The sequence below is a fragment of the Trichosurus vulpecula genome, chromosome 1 (genome assembly GCF_011100635.1).
Source record: "Trichosurus vulpecula isolate mTriVul1 chromosome 1, mTriVul1.pri, whole genome shotgun sequence".
Taxonomy (NCBI): Eukaryota; Metazoa; Chordata; class Mammalia; order Diprotodontia; family Phalangeridae; genus Trichosurus; species Trichosurus vulpecula.
This window is the reverse complement of record NC_050573.1, coordinates 86,381,944-86,409,622: the sequence shown is the minus strand read 5'-3', so window position 1 is coordinate 86,409,622 and position 27,679 is coordinate 86,381,944. Positions and strand designations below refer to the sequence as shown.

Genomic DNA, 27,679 nt, shown 5'->3' with positions numbered 1-27,679 from the left:
GCTTTCCTGCTTGTCGGTGAAGGAGTATGGAACTAGGCTGCAAGCTTGGGAGCTGAGATATGTTGGGAGGTGCAGAACTGGAATCCATACCAGATTTTGCAGACACTTAAGCCCACTAAAGAGTGAGGTCCCAAGTTCTACATGACACTGAGTCGCACTAGGCTGAATGCAGCTGAGAGAGAGTGCCAGGGACTCACCCATTGACTGCGTTGCATTCAGGAGTTAACTTCTGGTGGGTGCTTTAAGGTTGAGACCAGCACCTGAAGTCCTATAGGGGAGATCTGACCCCAGTGTTGATGGGAGGGGAGAATGTTCATATTTTTCTTCTTGCTTTATTTCCTCGTTAAACATCCGTAGGAAAAACGAAATGATGTTAATTGGTTAAATAAAACTGAAGTGCTAGCCACCAGAGAGTATTAATTATAAAAGGAAGACATTAACTATAAATGATGTGGGGATATCACACTGGAATGGGGGCTCTGGCTGATGGAACTAGAACCACCATAATCCCTCGGGGTACCCCTAGAACTCTGAGTGAGGGAGACACAGCTGGGAACCCTCAGGAACCTGACTCCATAGTCAGAGTGGGAAGTGGGGGAAGGATCCCAATAGTTTCTAAAACTGCAGTCATTACTTGATCCTGTTTCCAATTGTTTTCCTTCCTATTAAGTACCTTTTGCTTTAAGATTCGTGCACTTTTTGTAAAGTCGAGGTTTGGTCTGAAGTTCTGGGTCACTGAAGACCTAAAACCATACCCAGAACCCAGAACTGAAGTATTGAAAGGTCCCAGAATTCTATGGGGCCTATGGGAGCTCTTATACATGCATATGGATAAGTATACACATATGGCTATATTATATATGTACATATCTATCCATACATATGCACATGTGCCTATATGCATACATACATAGAGATATTTGGTTTGAGTAAAACTTTTCTGGGCACTGGGTCAAATTAAAGTTACTTGTCCTAGCAGCACACCCACATCTTGGGAACTGATCTCTCAAGGTATACAGGACTTCCATTTGCAGCTTCCCTGCCTTTCTTCTTTCTACTAGAGGTACCACCCTTTTTCTGAGTTGAAATTTAACAGCAAAGAGTTCCAGTGAAACTCTTATTATAAGAGACAAATTGAATCAAATAACCACTCTACAACTTTTTTTTCCGGAGTTATTGTTTATTGTGTGTTGTTGTAGTGACATTGTAGAACCGGGTTGTGTAGACTGTAGAGTTGTGGATGTGAGTTAAGTTTTGAATTGTCATCATACATTACACACCTGAAGAACAGAGCTGAATAGTCAGTCACCGGGGCTATTCAGGTGTTCAAAATCCGACACATAACAACAGGACTGGACAGTTCGAGGACTATTGTTTTTGTTTTTTGTTATTTTTTTGTTTTTTTGTTCTTTTTTTGGGGGGTACCTATTTGGATGATTGTGATTGTATTGCAAAGACTTTACAGCCTGCCTAGGGCACTTGGAGGGGTTGTTGAGTCCTGGCTAAGGTATATTGGAATGGAGAAGGGATAACTGTTAACTATCGTGAACTTCCTTAAACTGGGAAATTCCAATATCACTAAAAAGGCAAGTGTTACTGGGGTTACTTTGGAACTAGTTATTACCTCCCCCCTCCCCTCCAGGAAATAGTGAACAAGGATAAAGCCAACATGGTGAGAGGGTAGGCTGAGGGTCATAGAGATCCTCAGCAGCCCCCAACCCAGTGGCAATAATTTTATGGAATGCAGGTTGTCAACCTGCTAGTAGTGTTACATCAGGGAACCAGCTTTCCACCGGGTTGTATAGACTGTAGAGTTGTGAAAGTGAGTTGTTTTTTTAAACTATACTCCCCCAAAATGCAGAGTTCCAAGGTTATGGTTTGCGGTGCTTGCAGAGTGTGGATAATTTGGAGGTGCAGAGAATTCACAGGAACTCGATGTCCAGTCCCTCAATTCCCCCCAATAGGAGGGAAGTGCAGCCTCTAACTTTGTGCTCCATTGGGCAAGGTTGCTCCAGAAGCTGATGATTGGAAGAGCACTGCCTGCTGAGCACATAAACAACTACAGACTGACCCAAGTGCCCAAGGGGAAACCCTATTGTTGCACCTATCAGGGCAGTCTTTCAATAACTTAAGGTTGATATGCCTGACAGAGAGAGAGAGAGAGAGAGAGAGAGAGAGAGAGAGAGAGAGAGAGAGAGATTGAGAGGAGGGAAGGAAAAGACATAAAGGGAGGAAGAGAGAAAGAGGGAGGGAATGGAAGGGGGTATAGAGGTGGGAAAGACAGAGGAAAAGGCAGAGAGTGGGAGGAAAGAGGAAGGGGTTGAGAGAGGGAAAAGGAGAAAGAGAGGGAGGGAGAAGGAGTAAGGGAGGGAGGGGGAGAGAGGGGGAGGGAGGGGGAGGGAGAGGGAGAGAGAGAGAAAAGAAGAAGAAGAAGAAGAAGGAGGAAGAGGAGAAGAAGAAGAAGAAGAAGAAGAAGAAGAAGAAGAAGAAGAAGAAGAAGAAGAAGGAGGAAGAGGAGGAGGAAGAGGAGGAGGAAGAGGAGGAGGAGAAGGAGGAGAGAAGAGGAGAGAAGAGAAGAGGACAGACATATCAGAAATTACCCAAACTGGTGTCACTTGGCCTCAGGGACGGGAAACTGAGGCAGAAAGGAGGCTGCTACAGTACAAGCAGACCTCGAAGTGAGTCCAGATGGGCCCAAACTAATAAGCAGGGCCACCTTCTCCTGAAGGGTCAGGAGACCAGAGGTCAAGGCAGCCTGCTGTGGGAAACCACCTACAGACAGCAGCAAAAGAACCGGTGAAGCAGCTGTCTTCTCACTTTGACTGTGGACCAAAACGAACACATCTGTGCTGGATTCACTCAAGAGGAATCCAGACTTTGATCAGAAGCTGAATTCCAGTGCACCAGTACCAAGCAACAAAGATACATTTGGGGCTTTGTCTAGACCCCAAAGATCCTAACCTCAGCCCTTGAAGCCTTTCCTGGGTCCTGTTCCCTCGAGCATCAGAGAGAGAAAGTGGAAGGTGGATCGGTGACACTTTTCTCAGAGATGCTAAAAGGTTCAGGATCACAGGTCAAGGCAAGCCACCCTGGCAACAGCCCAGAAGGAAGGCCTCCAAAGAGGCCCACCCTCCCACCCCTTCACTTCTGGGCTGCATTCCTCCATCTCCCATCGATTTGCCAACGTCAACACATGCTTACTGGGCGCACTTAAGGAAGGAATTCAGCACAGGTTTATCAGAAAGCTGTGGTCCACCAGACTGATGTTTGATGGGTGCCACAGCAGCAGAAGTGGGCATGCACCCACAGGAGTTAGGCCAGCCCATTACAGAGGCAAATGCGGCAGAGAGCGGTGAACAGGGGCTTCCAGGTTGGAGCAGCTATGTGGGAGAGGGGCAGCAGCATGGCAAGCCAGAGAGCTGTCAGGTGGGCTGGCCACAGGACTGTGAAGATCACAGCTACAGAAACAGGCAGATGCAGGCCAGGGGAACAAGAGCGTTCCTGCACAGAGGCACACGAGAAGCACCAGAAGAAGCTGTGGGTTGGCATTGGGACTCTGCTAAGGCAACACACTAAAACCGCCTGCTGCCCACAGGGGAGCTCGTTGGACTCCCTGGCAACCAGGACGACAGAAATTATGGAGAACCGGAGAAATAGAATCCCCTCTCTCCAACCGTTGTAGATGGGCAGTTGGTTGCAAAATCTGAATGAAGAGGAACTGTGTCAGGTGGGCTTAAACTAGGAAGGGGAGAGCAGCCACGTGAAGGGAGCTGGCAGTGCAGACTTGGAAGGGCAGAACAGATGTTAAGGATCGGAGATTAGGGAGTAGGGGCACAGACTTGGAAAAGGGAGGTAGCTACTATATGATGAGAGAGATCAGAAGGTACTGAAGCTTAGCGGTTCAGGAGCTACAGAAATGAGCATATGGGAAAAGCAAACAGTGGGGCTGTGAGAGCTGTGGGGAACACAGGCGGCTACATGGCCTGGCCAGACCACTATGGGATGATTCCAGAGTTGTGGTAGGAGACCAGCTTTCATTCAGCCCTTAGACATTCGTTCTATATATCTCGCCCCACTGAGACTGGAAGGAAAGAAACCCAAGAGGCAGATGATTTCAAACCCTAAGGTTCACTGAGGTTCCTTGGGTCTGAACTGAAAGTGGAATAGCTAAGGGTGGGAGAGGGGATTAAAAGCACAGGATACGGCAATCTTTTGTGCATAAGTACAGACAACATTTCTACCCTGTTATTTACCTTCCTATTCTGCTGTAATGAAATGTGTGTGTGTGTGTTTCAATGGTCATGTATATTTTCTTTGGTGTGGCATAGAAATGTAATGGCCGGGGCTCAAGCTTGAGGTTTTGGGATAAGTGACTCAAAATAGCACAGGGGACCAGTGATGTAACAAGAGGATCTGAGTTGTGTCGGAACCCAGGGGACCCAGTGTTACAGACAACCTCACTTTGTGACCATTGACAAGTCACCTCACCAACCTGTGCCTCGATTTCCTTTTCTGTAAAATGAGTGGATTGGACTAGATGGTCTCTAAGGGATCTTCCAGCTCTCACGTTCAGCAATTCTATCTGTGAGGACCTTCCCAGGGCAGCTCAGGAAAAGCTACCCTACATCTCAACCTTCCATGGTATGTGTCAGTCTTTGGGTAGGCCTTACCTTCCTGTGGACTCAGTCTCTTCCCATTCCTCTGGAAGAGCCAACTGAAATAAGGGGTTAACTATGACAATCCATCTCAGACCAGGGGCTTCCTAGGGATAGGGGTATTTTCTCCCTTGACCAGGTTCTCTATATCTCCCACTCCCTCCCCAGCGGCAGTATTCTATTGCTTCCACCCCCACCCCCAGTCCCCCATCAGAACACAACAGGTAACAAAAAACCGTACTTGTCCAACCCCTGTGTATGTGCCTCCCCCCCCTCATACCCCACCCTAAATTGGTCTTCCCCCAACACTCATCCCTGCAGAAGGAGTCCAGTGTGGATGGCAGATCCATGAACTTTTCAGGTGTCAGGTCCCACATTAGTCAATCAAGTTCAAAGTCAGACATTTTGAAAAGTGGATGGGGTTGAGGAGCAGAGGTGTGAAGAGTTCCGAGACGGCCAGCATAAAAATAAAACTAGTCCAGGAACAAGGGTATGGGTAAATCCAAGAATCCAAGAGCCTCTTCCCCTTCTGCCCCCCCAACTCTGGGTTCCAAACAGATTCCCACTTCAGTGACAGGCAGAGAAGAAGCCTATGGATTAGCTAGAAACAAGGACCACTCCCATCCCCTGGTGGTATGGGAAGGACTCCCAGGCCTGTTACAGCAATGGGAGGATCTAGACTTGAACGGAAAGCACCTGGGGAGGGTCTGACATCCCACGAGTGCTGGGGGCTTCTGGCAGATGAGGTGGTCCTGGGAAGAGGCCATGGGAGGGGCTCGATGTGTGGGGCAGGGGCCAGGGACAGTTATGAAGTCGCCATGTTCTCCTCATCTCTCACAGAGCCAAGTTGATCTGGGGCTTCTGGGAAAAGGGAAGGGGTCCAGTTAGCCTGGGTCAGAGGCTGGGGGGGAGCAGCCCCCAGAGCGTGCTGAGGATTGTGGTGAGGGCCAGAGCTGAGGAAGCCTGGGCCCCAAGGCTAGCCCCATTGCAGTAGTCATACTGGCAGCAGGACGTGGTGGCAGCATTCTTGGTGTAGCCATCGTACAGGGTCTCAAAGCAGGTGGGGACGCAGGACTTGCTGACTGTTACCCTGGTTGGAGTGATATCTGAACACCACAGGATGGGGAGGAAAGAGAAAAAAGAAAAGGATCGTGATTCCAGGAGTGGGCAGCCTTTGCTCAGAGCACTTCCCAGGCTTACTCCCAAGGTGGGAGCCTCAGTCTTCTCTAAGACTGGTTCCATGAGGATAGGGCCCGAGTTTACTATTCTGTTGTCTCCTCCAGACTGTGACTGAACTCGCTTATGGCAGGGCCCCTGCATATTAAGAAGCTGCGGGGCAGACACAGCCTGGAAAACCCTCCTTCCCTTCGTTCAACCCAGAAAAGGATGGACTTCAAGAGCTCAAGGAGGGAATAAAGGGTAAGAGTCACATACTCAGGACTATCTGAAGGTGGAAAAATTACAATGGAGTATTTACTGGAATGGTAGGAAGAAACCAAATGGAGCTCTTGAAGACTAGCCTTGTCTCTTAACCCCTGGCTTTGCCACCGTATCTCAAGGTACGAGAAATTCCTTCCTCTCCCTCTCTCAGGGTCTCAGGAGGTTTCATGGGATGATCACTAAGGTCTCTCTCAACTGTGACTTAGTCTCTGCTGTTGTGATGTTGCGAAATGCTAGCCCTAATGTTGAAAGAGATTAAAAGGACTACTCACAGGTCCGGGTGGTCATACAGTAGTTGACATAATCGGGGCACCTCATGGGCTTGAAGCAGTTGTACCCTTTGTATTCACAGACATAGCATTCCAGGGCATGGGCTGTGTATAGAGGAGACAGAACATAGTCACTAAAAGGTCAACGTTGCCTTCCCCCCAATCCGCACTGTCTCTGACTAGGGCCCAAATACTGGAAATGGGGGAGATGCCTTCTGGGCATGTAAATTCCCAAAGGCCTGGACTCAAGGGATCAGGCCATAGCTGTTATTCCCACCAGGGCACATTTACCTCTGTTTTTCTAACATCTCAAGTGGTTGGCATCACGGATCTCACACAACCTACCCCTTCCTCCCCACCTCTGGTATCCTAGACCCTTCGCTTCTGTTATGGTCCCAGATATTCCTTCCTAGAATCGGATTGCTGGAACGAGGTGAGGAGAAGCATTAGAATTCCAGCCCTTCTGGGCACCTCCCCCATCCCACCCTAACCCCTGTAGGTCAGACTGGTTGTCTTCCTTACTGAGTGGCTGGGCCATGATGGTCATGAGAAGCAGGGCTGGAAAGAACTTCATGGTTGAAAGCCAGGGGAAGGATTGCTAAATTGAAGCAAGAAGCTGCAGGCAGGATTCTTCAGCCTGGAGAGAAGGTTAAAAAGAAAAGAGAAAAAAAAGAAGCACAGGGAGGAAGGGGTTAAGGAAAGTCTCACATCCTTGCTCCCATCCAGCTCTTCTCAAAGCATTCCCTGTCTCTCCTCCATCACTCTCTCTTCTCTGTCCACCCATCCTTCAACTCAATTGCTTCATTTGGAAAGGACACTGTATATGGAGTCACAAAACATCTGTTCAAATCCTAGCTTAATTTTTTACTAGCTTAGTGAACTTGGGCAAGTCATATATTTTCCTTTGGCTTCTATTTCTTCATCTGTAAAATGAGGTTATTACACCTTAAGGTTTGCAAAGTGCTTTAAAGATATCATCTCACTGGATCCTCATAATAGCTCTGTGAGGTAGATGCTATTTTATCCTAACGTTACAGATGAGGAAACTGAGGCACAATGACATTAAATGACTTGCTCAGAGTCACAGACTGGAGTGAGATTTCCTGATAAATGCCCATGCAGCCTTCACCTAAAGGCTTTCTGTGAAGGGGACTGATCTTATCTTTAGCCAAAATCTGGCTTCGCAATGTCTACCCACATGATTCAAGAAAGCATTTCAAACACTTGAAGAAATGCATCCCCTCCCTTCCTTGCCAAGTGTTTTCTTCTGAAGGTTAAACATCCGCATCCCTTTCCAAAAGTGTTACATGAATGGCTTCCAGTCCTCTCTTCATTAAGAAAGTCTGGGCCACACCCATCCAGCGTTCAGTATCCTCGTTGGCTAGTGCTCTCCGCATCTTAGACTGTAGCTCCTCCTTTCACCTCTCTGCCGCAGTCCCCCTCCCACCTGAGCCCTGCGTAACACTGTTCAGAAGGGGGAGGACTCTGAAGATGCCTCTAGGATGTCTGAACAGAAGACTGAGGGGGCTGTGACGCAGCTTATTTAGTCTCTGTTCAAGAAAGGAACCCCTAATGTACCAAAAAGGGTTTACGTCAGACCTCCTGGTACCTACGTCACAGAAAAAAAGAAAAGAAAAGAAAAAAAAACCAACCACCTTTCATCTCCCCAGACACTCATACCTGTATGTATTATGTTGTCTAAACACGCAGTGCCCAGCCCCCGTCTCTCCCATTCTCATAGTGCAGTAGGCTTGGTAAGGGTTAAGAGGATGGGCGATGTCAGTACCTTCCTGGGGATCATTAACTAACTGTTCATCCTGCCTCTCTGTCTGTCCCCATCACTGCGCCATCACCGCGGTTCCAATGATTCAGCATTCCGCAGTACCAGAATCCCGCCCCCACCCCGCCCCCACCCCGCCACACCCTCTGCTGTAACCATTACTCTATGATGCTGACTTGCTTTGTGAGTCCCATCTGCAAGTCACACACCCCCAACCCCATTTCTGACGTCAAAGGATCCTTTGGGAAAAATAAGAAAGTAACAGGAAGCTTGAGGAAGAAAGATCATTAGTATGGCCCTGGAGCGGGGGTGGTGGTACCCGCCTAGGGCTCATTTCTGTTAATCAGGTCTCTTTCTGTTCCCATTAGCCGCCCCACCACTGCGGCACCACTGCGACACCATTGCGTCAACACTGCACCAAGATTGCGTCAACACTGCGGTCCCTATGATTCAGCATTCTGCGGTATCGGAATCCCGCCTCCGCCCCGCCCCCGCCCCCGCCCCGCCCCCCTCTGCAGTAACTTGTGAGCCCTGCGATGCTGACGCGTTTTGTGACCATCATCCGCCAGTCACTGAACCTCTGTGAGCCTCAGTTTCCTCTTCTGTAAAATGAGAATAATACTGGCACTAACTGCGTCAGAGGAGGATTTTGAGGAACTTTAAAGTACCATAGAAATACGACGCATTAATACCATTGTTAAATTTTTACATAATAATTATTTCTTTATGCGCATTATTTTGTGACCCCTAGTCGTTTCTACCCATGCCCAAGTGAAAGCATCCTTCCCTAAGGCACAGCTGAGTCTCTGTCCACCAACTCTAACCTCGTTTGTGACGTCAAAGGATCCCGGGCATCTTTTAGGAAAATAAGAACACGGCGAGAAGCTAATGGAAGGAAGTTCATCAGCACGGCCCCGGTGCGGGGATGCTGGTACCTTCCTAGGGCTCATTAACCGTTAACGCGGTCTCTCTTTTTGTTCCCATTACCTGCGCCACCACTGCGTCAACACTGCGGTCCCTATGATTCAGCATTCTGCGGTATCGGAATCCCGCCTCCGCCCCGCCCCCGCCCCCGCCCCGCCCCCCTCTGCAGTAACTTGTGAGCCCTGCGATGCTGACGCGTTTTGTGACCATCATCCGCCAGTCACTGAACCTCTGTGAGCCTCAGTTTCCTCTTCTGTAAAATGAGAATAATACTGGCACTAACTGCGTCAGAGGAGGATTTTGAGGAACTTTAAAGTACCATAGAAATACGACGCATTAATACCATTGTTAAATTTTTACATAATAATTATTTCTTTATGCGCATTATTTTGTGACCCCTAGTCGTTTCTACCCATGCCCAAGTGAAAGCATCCTTCCCTAAGGCACAGCTGAGTCTCTGTCCACCAACTCTAACCTCGTTTGTGACGTCAAAGGATCCCGGGCATCTTTTAGGAAAATAAGAACACGGCGAGAAGCTAATGGAAGGAAGTTCATCAGCACGGCCCCGGTGCGGGGATGCTGGTACCTTCCTAGGGCTCATTAACCGTTAACGCGGTCTCTCTTTTTGTTCCCATTACCTGCGCCACCACTGCGTCAACACTGCGGTCCCTCTGATTCAGCATTCTGCAGTGCCAAAAATCCCGCCCCCACCCCGCCTCAACCTCTGCCGCAATCTCCCCCCGCGTCCCCCAATCAAAAAGGGGATCTAAAGGAGCCTAGGGAGGACTGGAGGCATATTTCCTCATTTGTAAAACGGTGACAACGATACCACCTCCCTCCCAAGGTTGTCAAGAGGTCCGAGGGAGAAAATACACGAAAAGCGTTTTGCAAACCTCAAAGCATTTCTAGAAATTGTCAGCAACTATATAAATAATAACTATCGCAACAGTAATTATTATAGAGCGCAGAGTGAGGGGAAAACGGAGTGCCGGGCATAGACCGGGAGACCGGGAGTATTTTGGAGAGTGGGACGAGCCCGGTGGGGGTGCAGAGATTGAGGGGGAAAGCCTGGAGGACTGGAGAGGAAGGGGAGATGCTGGAGAGGGGGGTGGGAGAAGAACTTGGTAGAGGAAGGTGAAATCCTGGGGGAGTGGGAGTCAGAGAAGGACGCTGAATGGGGAAGACAGGGCTAGGTGGGGAGCTAAGGAGCGTCTGTAGAAGCCCCTAGTCCATCCCAGCAGGTAAAGGAGCCCAGGAGTCCCCTATATGCCTAGATTCCTTTCCCCTGAGGAGCCCCTTAAACATCGTTTACAGCAACTGGTAGGGTCCATAGGAGACCCTTCCCAGCCTCTCGGCTTTCCCACACATCACTCACGTCCAGGTCCATCCGGGTCCATCCGGGTCCTTCCAAGTCTGTCCAGGTCCATTGCGGTCCATCGAGGTCCAGGTCCGCAGCTGCAGCCGCAGCGGCGGCTGCGGCGCGAGTGAGGCGAGAGAGGGGCACCGCTGTCTTTTAGAGACGCTTAGGCTCCGCCCCCTCTCCAGACCCCCTCCAGCTCCGCCCCTCGCTCCCTTACTGCAGAGCCCCCTCCTTCCCTCCAACCCCACCTCCACTGCAGAATCTTGGCTCCTGGCCTAGAATCCTACCCCAAGACCGGGTCCTTGACTCAGAATATTGCCAGGACCCCTCTCCCCCTACCCACCCACCCACCTTTATAGCCACCCCTTCCTCAAAACTAAGTTTTTAGTCCATGGTAGACCCAGACATCAGACTGTCACCCCAGGCTGGGCCCGGCCTCTGCAGTCCTTTCTGGGCTCCGCCCCAGACCTCCTTCTCCCTCCCTCAGATGAGGACTGCAGTCATTCCCTCCCCCCTTCTCCCCCATCCTTTTCCGCAGTCTCCCCACCTTCTTCAAAACCTCTGCAAAATCTGCTTCACCACCTCCCTGCAGAGCTCTCCTCACCCCTCCCAAACTGTTTCCCTATTCTTACATAATCTCTGCGGCAAATCCTTCACTGCGCCATCACCACCCTCACTTTGTTCAGGAACCTTCTATATCCTGACCCCAGCCAAGAACTTGGCCCCTGTCCCCAATCCCAAGCCAGTACTGCCCCACACCTCACTCCCATCTCTGGACCATCACTAGTTTACTCTCCTCAACCCCCCACTCCCACCCCTCACCTCCCCAGAGTTGATTCTAAAACACCACACTTTTGTCTTTGAACAGCCTGTCCCCAGGACTGCGGCAGGCTGTGCGACAGGCTGTGAGACAGTCACACAAGCCTAGACTAAGAAAACATCCATGCTCACCCTCAATCACACAGATACACACTGATAGACATACATCCATACACGTACACAAAAAGCACCTAACTCACAGGATTGTTGTAAGAAAAGCACTTTGCAACCTTAATGATCTATTAAAATGTAAGTTGTTGTTTAAAATATCTGTTACATCTATCCCCCCTCTCTATTCAAATGGAAACCACCTCATTTCAGTTCTTTATCACTTATTCCATCTTATATGGATTATTGTGATGATCTCCAAAATGTACTCAGAGTCTTTCCCCTATCCGATCCCTGCTTCCAGATTCATTTCACCAGGTCACTCTCATCTCAGAAAAACCTATAATTTGTCTACTGGATATATTTCTTTTCCTGGACTTCAAGGCCTTTCACAATCTGGAATCTGCCCCCTCCTCTTCCACCTTTCCAATTTGGCCCCTATCCTCAATCCCTAGCCAATCCTGCCCTATATCTCACTCCCGTCTCTGGACCATCCCTAGTTTATCCTCCTCAATTTTCCACCCCCCACCCCCACCCCTCACCTCTCCAGAGTTGATTCTAAAACACCACACCTTTGTCTTTGAACAGCCTGTCCCCAGGACTGTGACTGGGAGTGAAAGGCTGTGAGACAGTCACACAAGCCTAGACTAAGAAATCATCCATGCTCACCCTCAATCACACAGATACACATTGACAGGCATACATCCATACACATACACAAATACATCCATCTTCACACACTATATACCTGAATCACTGAATGTTCCCAGGATACAAGCAACACTTTCTCTTAAATCTGAAATCTACGTGGCACCGCCCCCCCTCCACCCAGTCAGTCCTTTGAAATCTTGCCTGCTGTGCCTTCCTTGATTGCTTCCACTGGATCTGTTTTAAATATGACCTCCTGAAGCCCTGAATCTGACTTACTCTTATGACCCTTTTCACATTCTGCATTTAACTGTCAGGATTCAGATTTTCAGAGGAAAAGAGGAAAGAGCCCTCAAGATACAGGCCAATGATGTAGCTCTGATCTCTTAATACGTTCCTAAAAACCTTCTTATTAAAAGGGTGGTTTGTGAACATTTAAAAAGGGAAGCACAGATTAATATAATGACTTCATCTAGATTAGGCTTTGCCAGGCTAACCTCATTTCTTTTGTTGATAGGGTCACTAGATAGGTACATTAGGAGAATGCCATATATAAGCGTAGACATGGATCTCTGCAAAGGATTTGACAAAGCTTTTCAGGCTTTTGTGGTGGTCGAGATGAAGAGGCGGGGATTAGATACATTTGGGAAGATTCAGAACTAGTCAGATGCTTGGACCCAGACACTTACTAGCTGTGTGACCCTGTTTGCCTCAATTTCCTCATCCGTGAGATGGGGATAATAATAGTAGCTACCTCCCAGGGTTGTTGTGAGGATCAAATGACATAATATTTGTAGCGTGCTTAGCAGAGCACCTGGCATGCAGTAAATGCTACAGAAATCTTAGCAAGGACGATGATGGTGATTAATGAACTGAAATCAACCTGGAGGGAGGTTTCTAGCTGTGTCCCGGGGATCTGTCCTTGGTCCTGTGCTGTTTAGTTTTTTTGTTTTTGTTTTTTTAATCAAAGACTTGGATGAAAGCCTAAAAGGCATGCTTATCAAAACTGAGAAGGACATGAGGGCTAGTTAATACATTGGATGATAAAACAGAAATGCAAAAAAAATCTCTACAGGCTAGTACATTGAGCCACATCAAATATGATGAGCTTTGTCAATAGGGTCCAACACAACTTCGGTAAACCAACTGCCCAAACTCGGGACCAGAAAGGCATGGCTAAGTCTAACCTCATTTCCCTTTTTGACAGGGTTTCTTGGCTTCCAGCCCAGGAGGAGATTTTTGGTCTTATCAGCTTGGAGCAAGTGAAGTTCCTTGGCTGCCAGATCAGACCACTAAGGAAAACATCACCAGGAAGTTTCTGGTTGTTATGGATAGAGAGACTGATCAGGAAGTCATTGGCCCTGCCATTCATACCACCAGTTTGTGCCAGTGCAAAGTAAATCCCTCTGTCCCTTCTTTTATAGCCTCCAACTTGATGGCACAGCAGCAGAAGGTCAAGCTGTTCTGCCCAGAAACCTCCTTCAGCAAACTCATTGCCTTCCAGAAAAGACTATTTGAAAAGCAACCATCTTTTGAGATACATTGGTGATGTGAGGAAGAATGATCTAATGAGAAATCCCTAGAGAGGAAGCTTATGGTGATTTCTATTAACCTGGAGGATGATCTATGAGATATAGTCATGGGAATGCTATGACTTATCTAGATTTTAGTAAAGCATTTGACAAACTTTCACGGTGGGAAGGAAAGACATAGAAGCAAAGTACAGTTATGTGGTTTTGAAAATAGCTCAATGCCTAGCCCCCAAATGGTGCCATTTTAATGGACTGAGGTCTTTGAAGGAGGACTCTAATAGAGTACTCTGCTTAGCCCTGCTCTTCCAGACATTTTCATCACTGACTTAGATAAAGCAAGATATGGTCTGTTCATCAATTTTATAAATAATAAAAAACTGACAGATTATTAAGTTAGTAGATGACACACTGAGGATTAAAAAAGAAGATCACACAACAGGCTAGAATCTTCTGGAATGTTCAGGATTCAAAGAAGATCTCAACAAGTTAGAATGTTGCAGAATATATCTGGAATAAATCTAGAGTCTTAGACTTGGGTTCTGTGTTAAGGCTAGCTACAATATGACTGCCACAGTTCATTCCATTTCTGGTTTGTAGTTGCCCCAATCTCTTTCTTTATGTTTGTGTAAGAGGGTTTGTCATTTAAGATATATACTCTTCGTAACTGGAAGTGCTAGGCTTCCTTTGTGGCTGTCTGTGAATTGTCTGGGTTGTCTTAAAAACCCATCAGTCATGTGCAAAATCCCAAGGGAAAGCTATAAACTTCTTGATTAAAGGCTCCATTATCTTCTCAATAAAGAGCAGAACTTGAGGTCATTCATTTGTCAGTGGGCACATAATTTTGGTATAAATCAGATTACTTCAGTCATTACAGATTGTTTTTTTTCTTGTTTATGTAGTCATTTTTTTGGTTTCTGATATTTTTGCCTTAAATCTCTAAACTTGAACCTTCAGTGCCTCCAGGCACCCCTTTAAGGCTTTAAGTTGCAGAAAGGCTGCTGATCTGCCTTGGTGGAGGACATTTCTTCCCTCCCAACAATAAAGTCACATATCCAGACTACCTCCAACTGTCCCAAAATCCTACTCTTAGAAATATCTTTTCTTTTTTTTTTTCCAAAAATTCAGACTTCTTTAAATAATGTCCATCCTAGACTGTGTGGAAGAGTTTTTTGTAGCACCCTAGTTCCTAGAAATGTAGACTAAAAATTTCCACACCCTTAAATTAGGAATCCTTGAGCAAAGGTAGGACAAATGACTGTTCTAATCCAGTCCTTGCCACCCCATTTAGCTATTACTGCCTTAGAATCCCTGGGAATAGGCAAATTGAGGGAACATTGTGTGATTGATGGGGTTAAAAATGAAGAGCAGGGGGAGGCATCTTTGACACTGCCATTACCGCAAGCCATTTTGGGTGCTATGTGTCCAGATGGTTAATGGAGATTTCAGTTGAGATGCAGACTAGAAGAACCACAGCACTTCCCTTCTCCCTCCAGTTCCCCTGAGACATCCACTAGCTGTAAAAAGAAGCTCCTTCAATAAATATTATTAGGTTGCATATATTTTGTGCCTGTGCTGTCTCGTGGCTACTGGCTCACAACAAATTCACTCATTTAAACAGCATTCACTGCTAAATTATTGGAAAAGTGAACAGAACAGTCTGATTCCTTCTGTCCTGCAAAACCCTTATAAACTCCATTCGGGGTCAGAAAAGTAAACTTAACAAGTACAAGAATACATTTTTCCAATGAATAAAAGTCCATCTTCTATTCCTTCCAACCTCATTCCTCCCTACTGGGGGAAAAAGAGAAAAAGAAAACCCTTGAAATAAAAATGCATAATTAAACAAAACAAATTCCTTTTCTGGCTATGGCAAAAACCATCTGGGGGTTGTACTGGGCTGCAGTCTCCTTACTAATCAGTATGGTGGTCTGGCAGCCCAGATGGCATAATGGATAGAATGATGGACTTGGAGTTAGGAAGACCTGAGTCCTGCCTTAGACACTAGATTCAACCTGTCTGCCCTAGCTACCTCAACTGTCAAGTGGAGATCATAATAACACCCACCCCCCAGGGTGGCTGTGAAGATCAAATTAGATAATATTTGTAAAGTGCTTTGAAAACCTTAAAATGCTATGTGAATGCTATCTATTTATGGTTGTTGTTTCTGTTGTTAGAGGAGGGAGCTTCAAAGTCAAGAAGACCATTTCTGGTACATACTGGCTATATGATTTGACCTCTCAGTGTGTGGACCTCCATTGACATAGTTTCCTCATCTAGGAACTTCTTATATCAATGAAATCACTGGTCTACTCCCTATCCATAAAAAATAAAAACGATTCTATTTATGTTACAGTAAGCATGTCCAAAATGGAAAAGCATTATCTTTCCCACAAAACCTGACCATTTTTGAACTTCTCTATTTCTATTGATGCTTACCACTATCTTTCCAATCCTCAAATTAGAAATCTTGGGAGTCTTTTTTGATTATTTCATTTTCCTCTCCTCTAGTCACCTTCTGTCTTATCCATTCATTTCTTCCTAGTCTCGCTCTAATTATAGCCTCCTGCTACCACCATCCTACTTCATGACTTCCAACCACTGATCATAGTTCTGCCCTCTAAAGCCAAATAGAATACATCTAAGCCATCTTCCATATAACAATCTTTCAAATGTGGAGTGAATATTCCCCAGGGCTTTCAAACAATCCTCAGTTGACTTGTTTTGGGGTCCATTCAATACTTTGAGATTTCAATCTGGAACTCAGAAGAGGAGCGAGGTTGGAGATCCAGATGTGGCTGTGATTTGCACAGAGGTGGTAAATGAAACCATGGGAATCAATGGTATTATCAGAAGAGAGAGAGAGAGAGAGAGAGAGAGAGAGAGAGAGAGAGAGAATGGATAGAGCCTAGAGAGTTTAGTAGATGGGAAAAGGAACCAACCAAGGACCACTTAGAGAGACAGAAGGAAGCTTGGGAGAGTACAATGTCTTGGAAGCCAAAGAAGAAAGTGATATTTAAAAGGAGAGAGTAGCCAACAGAACTGGAGTAAAGACAACTAGAAACATCTTTAATAGAATTTACCCAGGTGAGGCTAGGTGAATGTCAAGCATACTAATTTACCTGAACTGTCTTCAAGGCCTAGTTTTAGCTAACTTTAGCTCTGCATCATTTTTCTTGGCTCAGAGTCCCTATCCAGATATCTGTCTCTGCTCTGGCCTGAAACAAACATGGTCCTTGTCCTCAAATAAGCTTTATGACTATATCCTGCATTATAGGCTGGGAAGTGAAAAAAAAAGAGTTTTTTGTTGATGGTGGCACAATTAGATGGATTCAGAATTGGTTAAATGATGGGACTTAAAAAACAATTATTAATGGTTGATATATAATGGACTTGGAAGGACATCTCTAATGAAGTCCCCTAGGGATCTCTGCTGGGCCTTCTGCTATTTAATATTTTTAAAAACAACTTGGATAAAGAAGGCACCCTTATAAAAACAACTTGCAAATAACTAGATACATACATAATACATTGAGGTAATGTCAGAGGGAAAGTGCTAGCAGTAGTGGGGGAGGGAGGAAGAGAGAAGAGAGAAAGGCTCCTGAGGAAGATACGATTGGAGCTGGTTCTTGGAGGGAGCCAGGGAGCAGAGGGAAGGTTGGCATTTGGAGCTTGGGAGGCAGGCAGTGATTAGGAGATAGATTGTTGTGGGCTAGGAACGTAAGGTCAGTGTCTCTGGATCTCAGAGTACGTTGAGAGGAGTTAGTATAACAGTCTGGTAGAGTGGGAAGGGGGACAGGTAGTGAAGGGCTTTAAAATACATAAAGAGGATTTTATATTTGGGGCAGTTGAGTTGCTTGATGGTTAGAGCATTGGGCTTGGAGTCAGAAAGACTCATCTTTCTTAATTCAAATCTACCCTCAGACACTTACTGTGTGATGCTGGGCAAACAAATTAACCCTGTTTGCCTCAGTTTCCTCATCTGTAAAAATGAGCTGGAGAAGGAAATGGCAAACCACTCCAGTATCTTTGCCAAGAAAACCCCAAATGGGGTCGTGAAGAGTTGGATACAACTGAAAAATGACTGAAAATTTTATATTTGATCCTGAAGGTAATAGGGATCCAAGGGAGTTTGTTGAGCAAATGGTCGACATATTTAAATGTGCACTGTAGGAAACTCACTTTGGCAGCTGAGTGGAGGCTAGCCTGGAGTGGGGAGAGACTTGAGCCACAGAGAACAACCATAAGTCTGTTATAATAGTCCAGTTGTAATGTAATGAGATGTGGCAGCTGGGTGGTGCAGTGGATAGAGGGCAGGGCCTGGAGTCAGGAAGACTTGACTTCCTGAATTCAAAGCTGGCCTCAGACATTTACTAGTGGTGTGACCCTGGCAAGTCACTTAACCCTGTTTGCCTCAGTTTCCTCATCTGTAAAATGAGCTGGAAAAGGACATGGCAAGCCACTCTAGTATCTCTGCCAAGAAAACTCCAAATGGGGTCATGAAGAGTTGGATGTGACTACAAAATGACTCAACAACACAGAAGGGATGAGAGCCTATAACGGTGGTAGCTCTATGAATGGAGGTACCGGGACGTATGTGATAAATGTGAAAGTAGAAAGGATGACACTTGGCAACACATTGGATATACGGAGTGAGTGCAAAAGAAGAGTTTCCTACACAGGTGAAATTATGGGTCCTAGGCATCCTGTGCATGAGTAGTTGTCTGGAGTATGTCCTCCTGTTCTACTGATCAGTCAGCAAGCATTTATTGTGTGTCAACTGTTTGCCAGACGCTAGAGATACAAAGCAGAAACAAAGCAGACACTGACTTTGAGGAGCTTCCTTCCAGTCAGGGAATGCAGCAGTCCACTGATAAATCTCTACAAGACAGATATAGGGGAATTTTGGAGCAAAAGCTCTAGCAGCTGGGGTGGGGGGACCCAGAATGGTTTCATGGAGGAAGTAGCTCCTCAGACCACTTTCTGTCATCATAAGGGGGTCCTTCAGGGAACAGGGGATAATGTAGGTCTTCAGGTGCAAGCAACTGTCTGAGAAGCAATCCCTGATTGTGATCTGCCCAAGAAGAAGGCAACCTTCAGGGCCCTTTAGGACTTGGGGCCTGGCAGTGCTCTGAGATGCACTCCCCACTAGGGTCAGCCCCAGGAACACAGGTGACACCTCTCAGGTAGACCCAGGGCAAGTGGGAAGAATATAATCCATCCTCACCTCCATTGCCATCTGCCCCCAACTGAATTGGCATTCCCAGGTGCCAGGATTCCTAGCTATGGGTCCCCAACGTCATCTATGCTTAAGGGAGATTAACCTGGCAGCCATGGTGTGGTGGGATAGAGGGGTGAGGGAACTGAGCAGATGCTGTAGCAACTGGTGGAAGGAGCCCTGGACTCCGCATCAGAGAACTTATTCTCAGAGCATCTCAGCCTTGTTCCTTACTGGCTACATAATGGAGCTTGGAGAGTCACTCTACCTCCCTCTGCCTGTTTCGTCCTCCGTGAAATGAGGGTATTGGACTGAATGATCTTTAAGAACCTGTCTAGTTCTGATACCCCATGGCCTGCCCCCCATGACTGTACAGACTGGCACTTTTTAAAGCTTACATTTCCTTGTTGGCCAGAAGAGGGCAGTGTCCGCCCCCCTAGTCTTCATTGCCATGGACTTGGGAGTTTGTCTCAGACCTGATGTCCCCAGGACTGCCACAAGAGGGTGCACAGAAGGTGTTCTATGGACAAGAGGACCTAAAGTGTGGCGTTGCATTCTGTAGTAAAGCTGAAATAAATGGAAGCAGTTTTAATTACTCTCATTTACACCCACCCACCCACATCACATGTATATACAAATACGCACATATATGCACACACATACACAACACAGAAGAACATGTACGTATATGCATAACACACATGTAGGCAAGCATGTATATACACATACAATACACATGTGAAATCTATTTTACACAATACACGTGTATGTTACACAATACATCTATACACATACGTATATGTTTCTATACACATACATAAAATATATGTGTGTATACATAAAATATATATACATCCATATATGTGTGTATACATAAAACATATATACATCCATATATATGTGTATGTGTATTATATATATTTCAATTGATCTGCGATCTGACGAGTGTGAGTGCTGTGTCCACCAATCTCTCCCCTGGTACAGACTGTAATCCGTCCTTGTCTTTTTGTTTTACCTGTAATTCCTATCCCTAGACTTCCCAAAAATCCTCCCTGGAGGATTCCCCACAGTGGGAGACCTACTTTGGGCTCCTTAAATATCACAGATGGTTCATGAGTTCCACGGCAACACCTCCTATATCCTTTTTTAAGAAAATCCTTCTCTTTTGCTATCGTCATAGGCTTAGCCTTAGAGGCTCATGGAGCAAACGACAAATGGGATTGGAGGGGCCATCAAGGGCAACTCTCATTTTACAGATGGGGAAACTGAGGGTCTAGAAAAGTTATGTGACTTGCCCAAGGTCACCCAGGTAATGTGTCAGAGCTGGAATTCAGCTTCAAAACCGGTACTCTTTCCACATTGTTCTTCTATATCATGATATGTTGGATAAATTGTTGAATTTGGAGGCACGAAGACCTGAGTTCAAATCTGACATCAGACACTCATTAGATGTGTGACCTTGGACAAGACTCTTAATCTCTCTCAGCCTCAGTTCCACCGTCTATAAAATGCGGAAAATAATAGCACCTACCTCCTAGGGTGGCCGTGAGGACCAGGTGAGATCATATTTGTAAAGCACTCAGGGCAGTGCCTGGCACATAGTAGGCACTTAAATGCTGCTTTCCTTCCTTCCCCCAGCCTCAGTTTCCTCATCTCAAAAAATTTGGGAAAGTAAAGGCGCCTATATCATAGTACTATTTTGAAGGTCAAATGAGATTTTACATCTCTTCGTACACATATACATATACATATACGTGTACTCCACAAATCTTTAAGTGCCATGTAAATGTTAGCTTTATTAAATCTTTGATATGCCTTCTTATATACGAGTTATCTTTCATAGCATTGAATCACAGGATTCAGAACTGGAATGGACCTTAGAGGTCATTTAATTCATCCATTTCATTGGTGAGGAAACCAAGACTCAGAGAGGGGAAACAGGGGAAGTGCTTCACCCAGGATCATGGAGCAAGGAAGGTGATGAGCTAGAGTTGGAACCCAGGTCTCCTAATGCCAACTCTACTGCTCTCTGCACTTTACTGTGAGGCCCAGTTAAGCATGCTATGACATTTCCCCATTTTCCTTTGGGTCAGTTGCACTTGTGGTTCTTTCTGGGGAGCAACTGGTGTTCCATGGGCCCCAGCCAAGAAGACTGTGGCATTAAAGAGACGGACTTTAGGATGGAGGTGGGGGTGGCGGGAGCCTCTTGGGATCATGGAAAATGCTCTGCTCTTTCTTAAGAGAAATCCAGCTTGACATCCTCCTATTAAATTTTAAGACAGCTTATTTTTCACAGTTTTTATTTATAATAAACACGAACAATTCACATTCATGTGACTTTTTGGGATTTGTGAAGACTATACATCAAAACAATGTGGTGAGAGAGGTCATGCAAGCATCATCATCCCCTTTTGGCTGAGGGAGAAACTGAGGCTCAGGAGACATTACTAGCCAATGTCACACTGCTAGTGAGTGTGGGTTGTGGGACTTAAATCCTGTTTGCTGGTAGTGTTGTTGTTCAGTCTTATCCAACTCTTCATGACACCATTTGGAGTTTTCTTGGCAAAGAGAACAGAGGAGTTGGCCATTTCCTTCTCCAGCTCATTTTACAGATGAGGAAACTGAGGCAAACAGGGTTAAGTGACTTGCCCAGGGTCACACAGCTAATAAGTGCCTGAGGCTAGATTTGAACTTGGGAAGCTGAATTTTTCTTACTCCAGGTCCAGCACTCTAACCACTGAGCAAACTAGCTTTCCTTTAATTCTAGTTATCTGATTCCAAATCCAGTGCTCCTTCTACTAGGCTATTGTGCTTCTCTACGTATATGAAAGTTTAACACTTTAAAAAAATACTAACTTTTCTCTCTCTATGAAAGTTTAACCTGTCTAAACCCTACCCATCCCCATACTGGTACAGATGTGAACCTTGATCCTTGAGCCCAAATATGTGGATGGAGATAGATGGATAAATAGATAAATACATACACACACATATATATGCACATATATAGATACATATGCATATGTATATGTTGTAATGTCAATTCCTTCCAAACTGGAAAGACTTTGAATGAAGGCTAGATAATGGTCCATATGCCTATCATTCATCTCTCTGAGCCTCAGTTTCCAAATCTGAAAAATAGAAAGTTGAATTAGATGACCTCTAAGATGATTTCCTGCTCTAAATCTATGATTATTTGATCCTATAATGAGCCCAGCTAAGTGGGTAGAGATTCATTACCATAGGGTTGGTCATAAGGTGATGAACTGTCTTGACCAAAGCAACTCAAGTCCTCTGTCTACCATGCCACACCTGTCTTTCACGGCATGTATATGTATACTGAAATACTTTATATGCTGCATTCTAGAAAGTCCTTCTCCTATGTCTTGATCTTCTTGCCATGTCAGGGAGTTGGGCCTGGGTTCTTGGAGGCTCTCCATGTGGAATATAAGCTCTGGGAATTGCTGGAAAATCTTTGAGCACGGACTTGGAAATGGCCTGTGCATCTATTGTCTGAGGACAAATCTACATGTAGAGAGGTTCATTAAAGGTTGACCATAGGGCTTGGGATTTAATTTTTTCCCTACAGTTCCTTTAGAGGATCATTTACTCAGGCCTAAAGAGGATTGCAATTATATTAGTGGAAAGAGAGAGAGAGGAATATTTCACCCTCCTCCAATAAAGGAATGTAATATCTCTGAAGTGTTTAAGCAGATATGTTTAGATTGAACTATAGTCTCAGATTTGGACCAGTTTGTATTTCCAGCTTTCACCTCTAACCTATAACCTGGTCAGATCCGTAGGGGCCTTAGAACATCAGAATATTAAGAGATAAAAAGGAACTTTAGAACATAAAATGTCAGAACTGGAGGGACCTTAGAACACAGACTATTAAGAGATAAAAAGAGACCTTAGAGCATGGAATGTCAGAGTTGGGAGAGATCATAGAACATAGAATGTCAGAGCTGGGAGGGGCCCTAGATAATGTGACATTAGAGCTGAAAAGGGCTGTAGAGATCTGAGTTCAGCTCTTTAATCTTACAGAGGAAGAAACTTAGCTGGAGAGAGAGGACATTCCTTGCTCCAGGTCCCATAGTGAGTTAGTGGCCAAGCCCAGACTAGATTCCAGGCCTCTTGTTTTCAAGTCCAGGACTTCTCTGCCCTACTCTACTTTCTCAATTAGTTGAAGACTTCGAGAATTCAATTCAAGCAAACAAACACTATTTAATAAGCATCTTGTGTTCCAAGTGAGAGTTTTTGAGGACCATGGGAAACATTCCGAGCTCCGGTCTCTAGTCTCTAAGAGTCTAGGTTCCTAGTGAAAGCCATTCCCCGGGGGCCTAGAATGGTATGACTATCTCTTCTCCCACAGTTTCTAAAATATAGCACCGGTAGAGTTTTGGGGTTAATAACAAAATAGGCTGTTTCTTGATTTTGTTAAGAAGTGAGGAGGCTTCTCTCCTTCCCTCTCCCAGAAGAGGAAGGGGATGGCGTGTGGGTGGGTCTCTACCATATTGTTAGCTTTGTGTCCTTGGTCCCTTGGTGATATTTACTGTCACGTTTATGTAATAAAGCACTCTCCTCACAATAGTTCTGTAAGAGAGATAGTGCAAAGTGTTCACCCCTATTTGATGGAGGGGGATACTGAGGCACAGAGAGGGAAGATGGTCTACACGGGGTCCCGCAGCTGGTAAGCCTCAAGGCTAGAGGATTTGAACTCAGATATTCATCTTCCAAGTTCATTCTCCTTTCTCTTCCACCACCGTAGGTGGATAGAGCAGTAGTCTTAGAGTCAGGAAGGACTGAATTAAAATCCTGCCTCACGTGTTAGCTGCGTGACCCTTAACAAGTCACTGAACCCATCTCAGCCTTGGTTTCCTCCTTTGGAAAGTGGAAATAGTAGTAACAACACCTTCCTCACAGGGTCGTTGTGAGGACCCAATGTTACATGTGCAGCACTTTGCAGACCTTAAAGAGCTGTGTGAATGTTAGCTCCCGTTGTCGTTATGCCAGGTTGGAGAAGATGGCTGAGGCTTCCTGGCTGGGACTGGCCATGAACACCTTGATGGTGCAATGCGACAGCTGACCTATGAGGGATAAGGATACAACCTACTGCATACCTCTGCCTTTCCTCCTAAGAGCCTTTTTCAGTTGGGAAAATCTGGGGAGGGTGGCAAGAGGGAACATGGAAGACTTTCTCAAGTCCATCTCCCAACCAGAAAAAAGCTGATCCACAGAGTTGAATAGAAAGCATAAAATCCCTGGGCATATCCTTATTGTTATTAAGTCATTTCAGTTATTTCTGACTCTTTATGACTCTATTTGGAGTTTTCTTGGGCAAAGATATTGGAGTGGGTTTGTCATTTCCTTCTCCAGCTCATTTTACAGATGAGGAACTGAGACTAATAGGGTTAAGTGACTTGTTCAGAGTCACTCAGCAAATTTCCGAGACAGAATTTGAACTCAGGAAGAGGAGTCTTCCTGACTCAGTGCCAAGCCCTCTGTCCACCGAGTCACCTAGTATAATGGGCATTTCCTTACAAAACCCATGTTTTCCTTCAAGGCTCAGCTCAGGTGGCTCTTCTGAGAAGGCTTTCCTGATCTTTGTGGCTACTATTCTTTCTCTCCTCAAATTTATGTCTGGATACGCTATATCTCCTTACCCATTTTGAGGAGGATATAAGCTCCTTGAGGGTAAGGGCTATTTTGTTTCCATCTTTGCATCCCTCGCATCTAGCCTAGCGCCTGGCATATAGTAAGCCCTTGATAAATGATTATTGAATTGGAAAAGAGAGAAGCCCCAGCTGCAGTGGTTGTGGCTCTCCTCTCTCTTCCTATAAACTTCCACTTTTCAGGGATTATTTCTGCACCCTATATTTCATTTCTTTGAGCGTCCATAATTTTGTAGTTGTGTCTTCACTACAAAATGTAAGAATATCTCATCTTAAGGAGGCCAGATCCCAGACACTATCTGCTCTATAATTTAGTACATATTCGTTAAAAATTACTATGGGGAAAATTAATCACCCTGTGGCCTTACTATGATGCTGTTTGGATTTAGGTAGGCTAATCCTCTAACAACACATATGTATACCAGTTTGTCACCAGACCCATACTTAAAGCCTTTACAACTTGGTAGAATGTGCCAAAGCTTATGTTCTGCTGGTAGGGCCTGTGAGAATGCAGGGTCACCCGTGAGCCACAGTGAAACGTCACAGGAGGACCCCTGTGGAGCTTGTACGTCCAAGAAAAGGGCAGGCTACAGTTTGTAGCTTCCTCCTGCTATGAAATTCTGTGGTGTGAATCAGCCTCTGGAAGTCCGATGAATGATTGTAGAAACTTTGAGCTCTTAGGAAATGGGAGGTGTTACCTGTTTAGGTGAATGTGTGGTATGATGTCTTATGGGGCAAGGGACATATTTTTCCCCTACTGTTGTCTTTAATTTTAGACCCCGATTTCACACTCAGAGACAGGCAGCAACCTTTATAAAGCCATCATGAACTCAGAGCTAGAGGGTAGAATTTTCCATCAGATCAGAGACTTCTGAATCATTCTACAATAGGAGACAAGAGAAAGTAGTGGACAGGCATGCAAATGGACTGATGATAGAGGTAGAAAAGTGTGCCCAAACTCCATTGGAGGTCAGCATCTTCATCCATACAAAATGTAGGATATGCCTGATCACTAGTCAATTTTTCCCTGGCCAAAAGCCAAGAAGCTGGTGAAGCTCTTCTTTTTATTCTTCCTAACATTCCATCCCCCCAAAATAGATATTTAAATTCTATATTCCTTTTAGGCTGTTTATTTGATGCTTTCAATGGTACTTGAAAGCTGGCTTTCCCTAGATAAAGATAAGATGACTCTTAATTGCTTCTGAGTCATGTCTGCTTTTCTTTGCAAGCCAACAGGTTAATAGGTAAATGTCAGTGGCTAGATTGAATACACAGAATTCAAACAGGTTGGAGATTTTCATCTCTGGCCAGTTGTTGGGATTTATCAAACCTGGGGCTTGTTGGGCTGTGATGATTTACATTGATAACTTGTATTCTTAAGCTCCTCCTAAAAGCAGAGAAATTTCTATGGTACTGAGGACCATTGCCTCTGAGCTAAAAACAAAACAAAACAAAACTGTGAACCCTCTAGTTGTTTATGTTGCCACACTGCTTCAAATCCAGGAGGCCCAGGCAAAACATTTAGCCTTCCATGTAGGGAAGCCAATTATGAATTGAGGGTGGTGACCAAAAGGAAGGCTATATCAAACCTGGCCACTTTGTTGGAGAAAAGCATGGTCTGGAAGGATCAGTTCTGCTTCTTTCTTTTGGAAGGTGGTAAACCTCTCTTTAGTGAAATTCTGCTTTCCACAATAATACCTGATGGTTAAATCAAAATCTAGGTAAAATGATGTCCATTGCATTTCCCCGATCTACCCGTCTACTTACTCTGAGGTTATTCTTGTCACCACTCTTTGTGACCACCACATCCTCTTCCAGATATTTACTAATCATTTCTTTAATGAGAATTTTTGCCAGAAACTGAAATTGAAATAAAGCTCACTGGTCTATTGTTGGAGACTCTAATTTTTCCTTCCTTCCTTCCTTCCTTCCTTTCTTTCTTTCTTTCTTTCTTTCTTTCTTTCTTTCTTTCTTTCTTTCTTTCTTTCTTTCTTTCTTCCTTTCTTTCTTTCTTTCTTTCTTTCTTTCTTTCTTTTCTTTCTTTCTTCTTTTCTTTCTTTCTTTCTTTCTCTCTCTCATTCTCTCTCTCTCTCTCTCTCTCTCTCTCTCTCTCTCTTTCTTTCTTTCCTCCTTTCTTTCTTTTTTTTTTAAAGTTGAAACAACATTGCCTTTTTCCATTCTTGAAGCACCTCTCCTGTTTGCCATGGTCTTTCAAAAATGGTGGACAACGACTCCACAATCACATGCAATAATTCTTTCAGTTTCTTGAGATATAGTTCTTCAGGGCTTCAGGATTTGAATTCATCCAGGGTGATTAAATACCCTTTTCCTATCTCCCTATTCATCCTGGGCACAAACTCCTTATTAGCCATTTTTGTTTTCTCTGTTGTAGTCTGAAGATTATTTTCACTGGTGGAAAAAACAGAAGCTAAATAGCAGTTGGGCAATTTTGTCCTCTCTCTGTCCTCAATTATCAGCACCTCATGCTCTCCAGCAGCAGTTCCAGCTGTTCTTTGGGCTTCTTTCCCCCTTTCCCCAATATAACTTTAAGAACCACTGTTTTTGTTGCTTGGAGATTTTATACCTTGACATTTCTCATAGAACTGTCATGCCTTTGTATCATTCTTTTGTCACCTGCCCCTGTTTTTATCTGCTGTACATATTTTTTTAAAAAGTCCAGATTGGTTGGTGAGCTCCCTGTGCATCCACATTAGTCTTTAGACAACTATCCCTTGTCCTTACCACTGGAATTGTTTCTCTTTGTGTCTTCAGACTTTTATCAAAGGCTATTTTCTCCTATAGAATTTTAGACCCCAGAAGAGTGCTAATTCTCTCTGAACTCTTTGAATTCTTCGGTCCTAAAATCTAGGGCACATCCTACACTGTGACCAGCTTTGCTCTCCTGCATCACAAATTCTAAGACGATATGGTCGCTTCTCTCTAAAGTTGCCTTTGATTTCATCTTGGTAACCAGTTCTTCCTTGTTCATTAAAATCAGATCCAGAACAGCAGTTCCTCTGGTTGGCTTCTTTACTTTTTATAGGGTGAAATCATCATTAAGTTATATCAAGAAAACTGTTAGCAGCTGTATGTTGGATACAGAGAGAGAGGAGCCTCTAGCAGATACCTGAATAATTGAAATCCCACATCGATAGCATATCATGCTGCTATTGCCATGCTCCTGATCTGTTTCCTCAAGTCTTTATCTATTTCCTTTTTCTGTCCGGGTGATCTGTAGGATATTATGGTGACAGTAT

At 45.0% G+C, this 27,679-nt stretch overlaps 1 protein-coding gene across 2 annotated transcripts; it reads right to left on the bottom strand.

Moving 5' to 3' along the window:
* Positions 1-1,159: 1,159 nt before the first annotated feature.
* LOC118858242 (ly-6/neurotoxin-like protein 1) lies at positions 1,160-10,556 on the bottom strand. 2 transcript variants are annotated; one of them, XR_005010927.1, is made up of 5 exons: positions 10,444-10,556; positions 6,887-7,001; positions 6,710-6,787; positions 6,368-6,469; positions 1,160-5,761 (listed from the first exon to the last, which is right to left on the bottom strand). XR_005010927.1 is itself a non-coding variant. In XM_036768731.1 (4 exons), the coding sequence occupies exons 2-4, from the start codon at positions 6,936-6,938 to the stop codon at positions 5,550-5,552; spliced, it is 366 nt and encodes a 121-aa protein (XP_036624626.1). In that variant the 5' UTR covers positions 6,939-7,001; positions 10,444-10,552; the 3' UTR covers positions 1,160-5,549. The 2 variants fall into 2 exon arrangements, 1 of the variants encoding a protein (XP_036624626.1); XM_036768731.1 differs by lacking the exon at positions 6,710-6,787 and having other exon boundaries at positions 10,444-10,552.
* Positions 10,557-27,679: the final 17,123 nt, after the last annotated feature.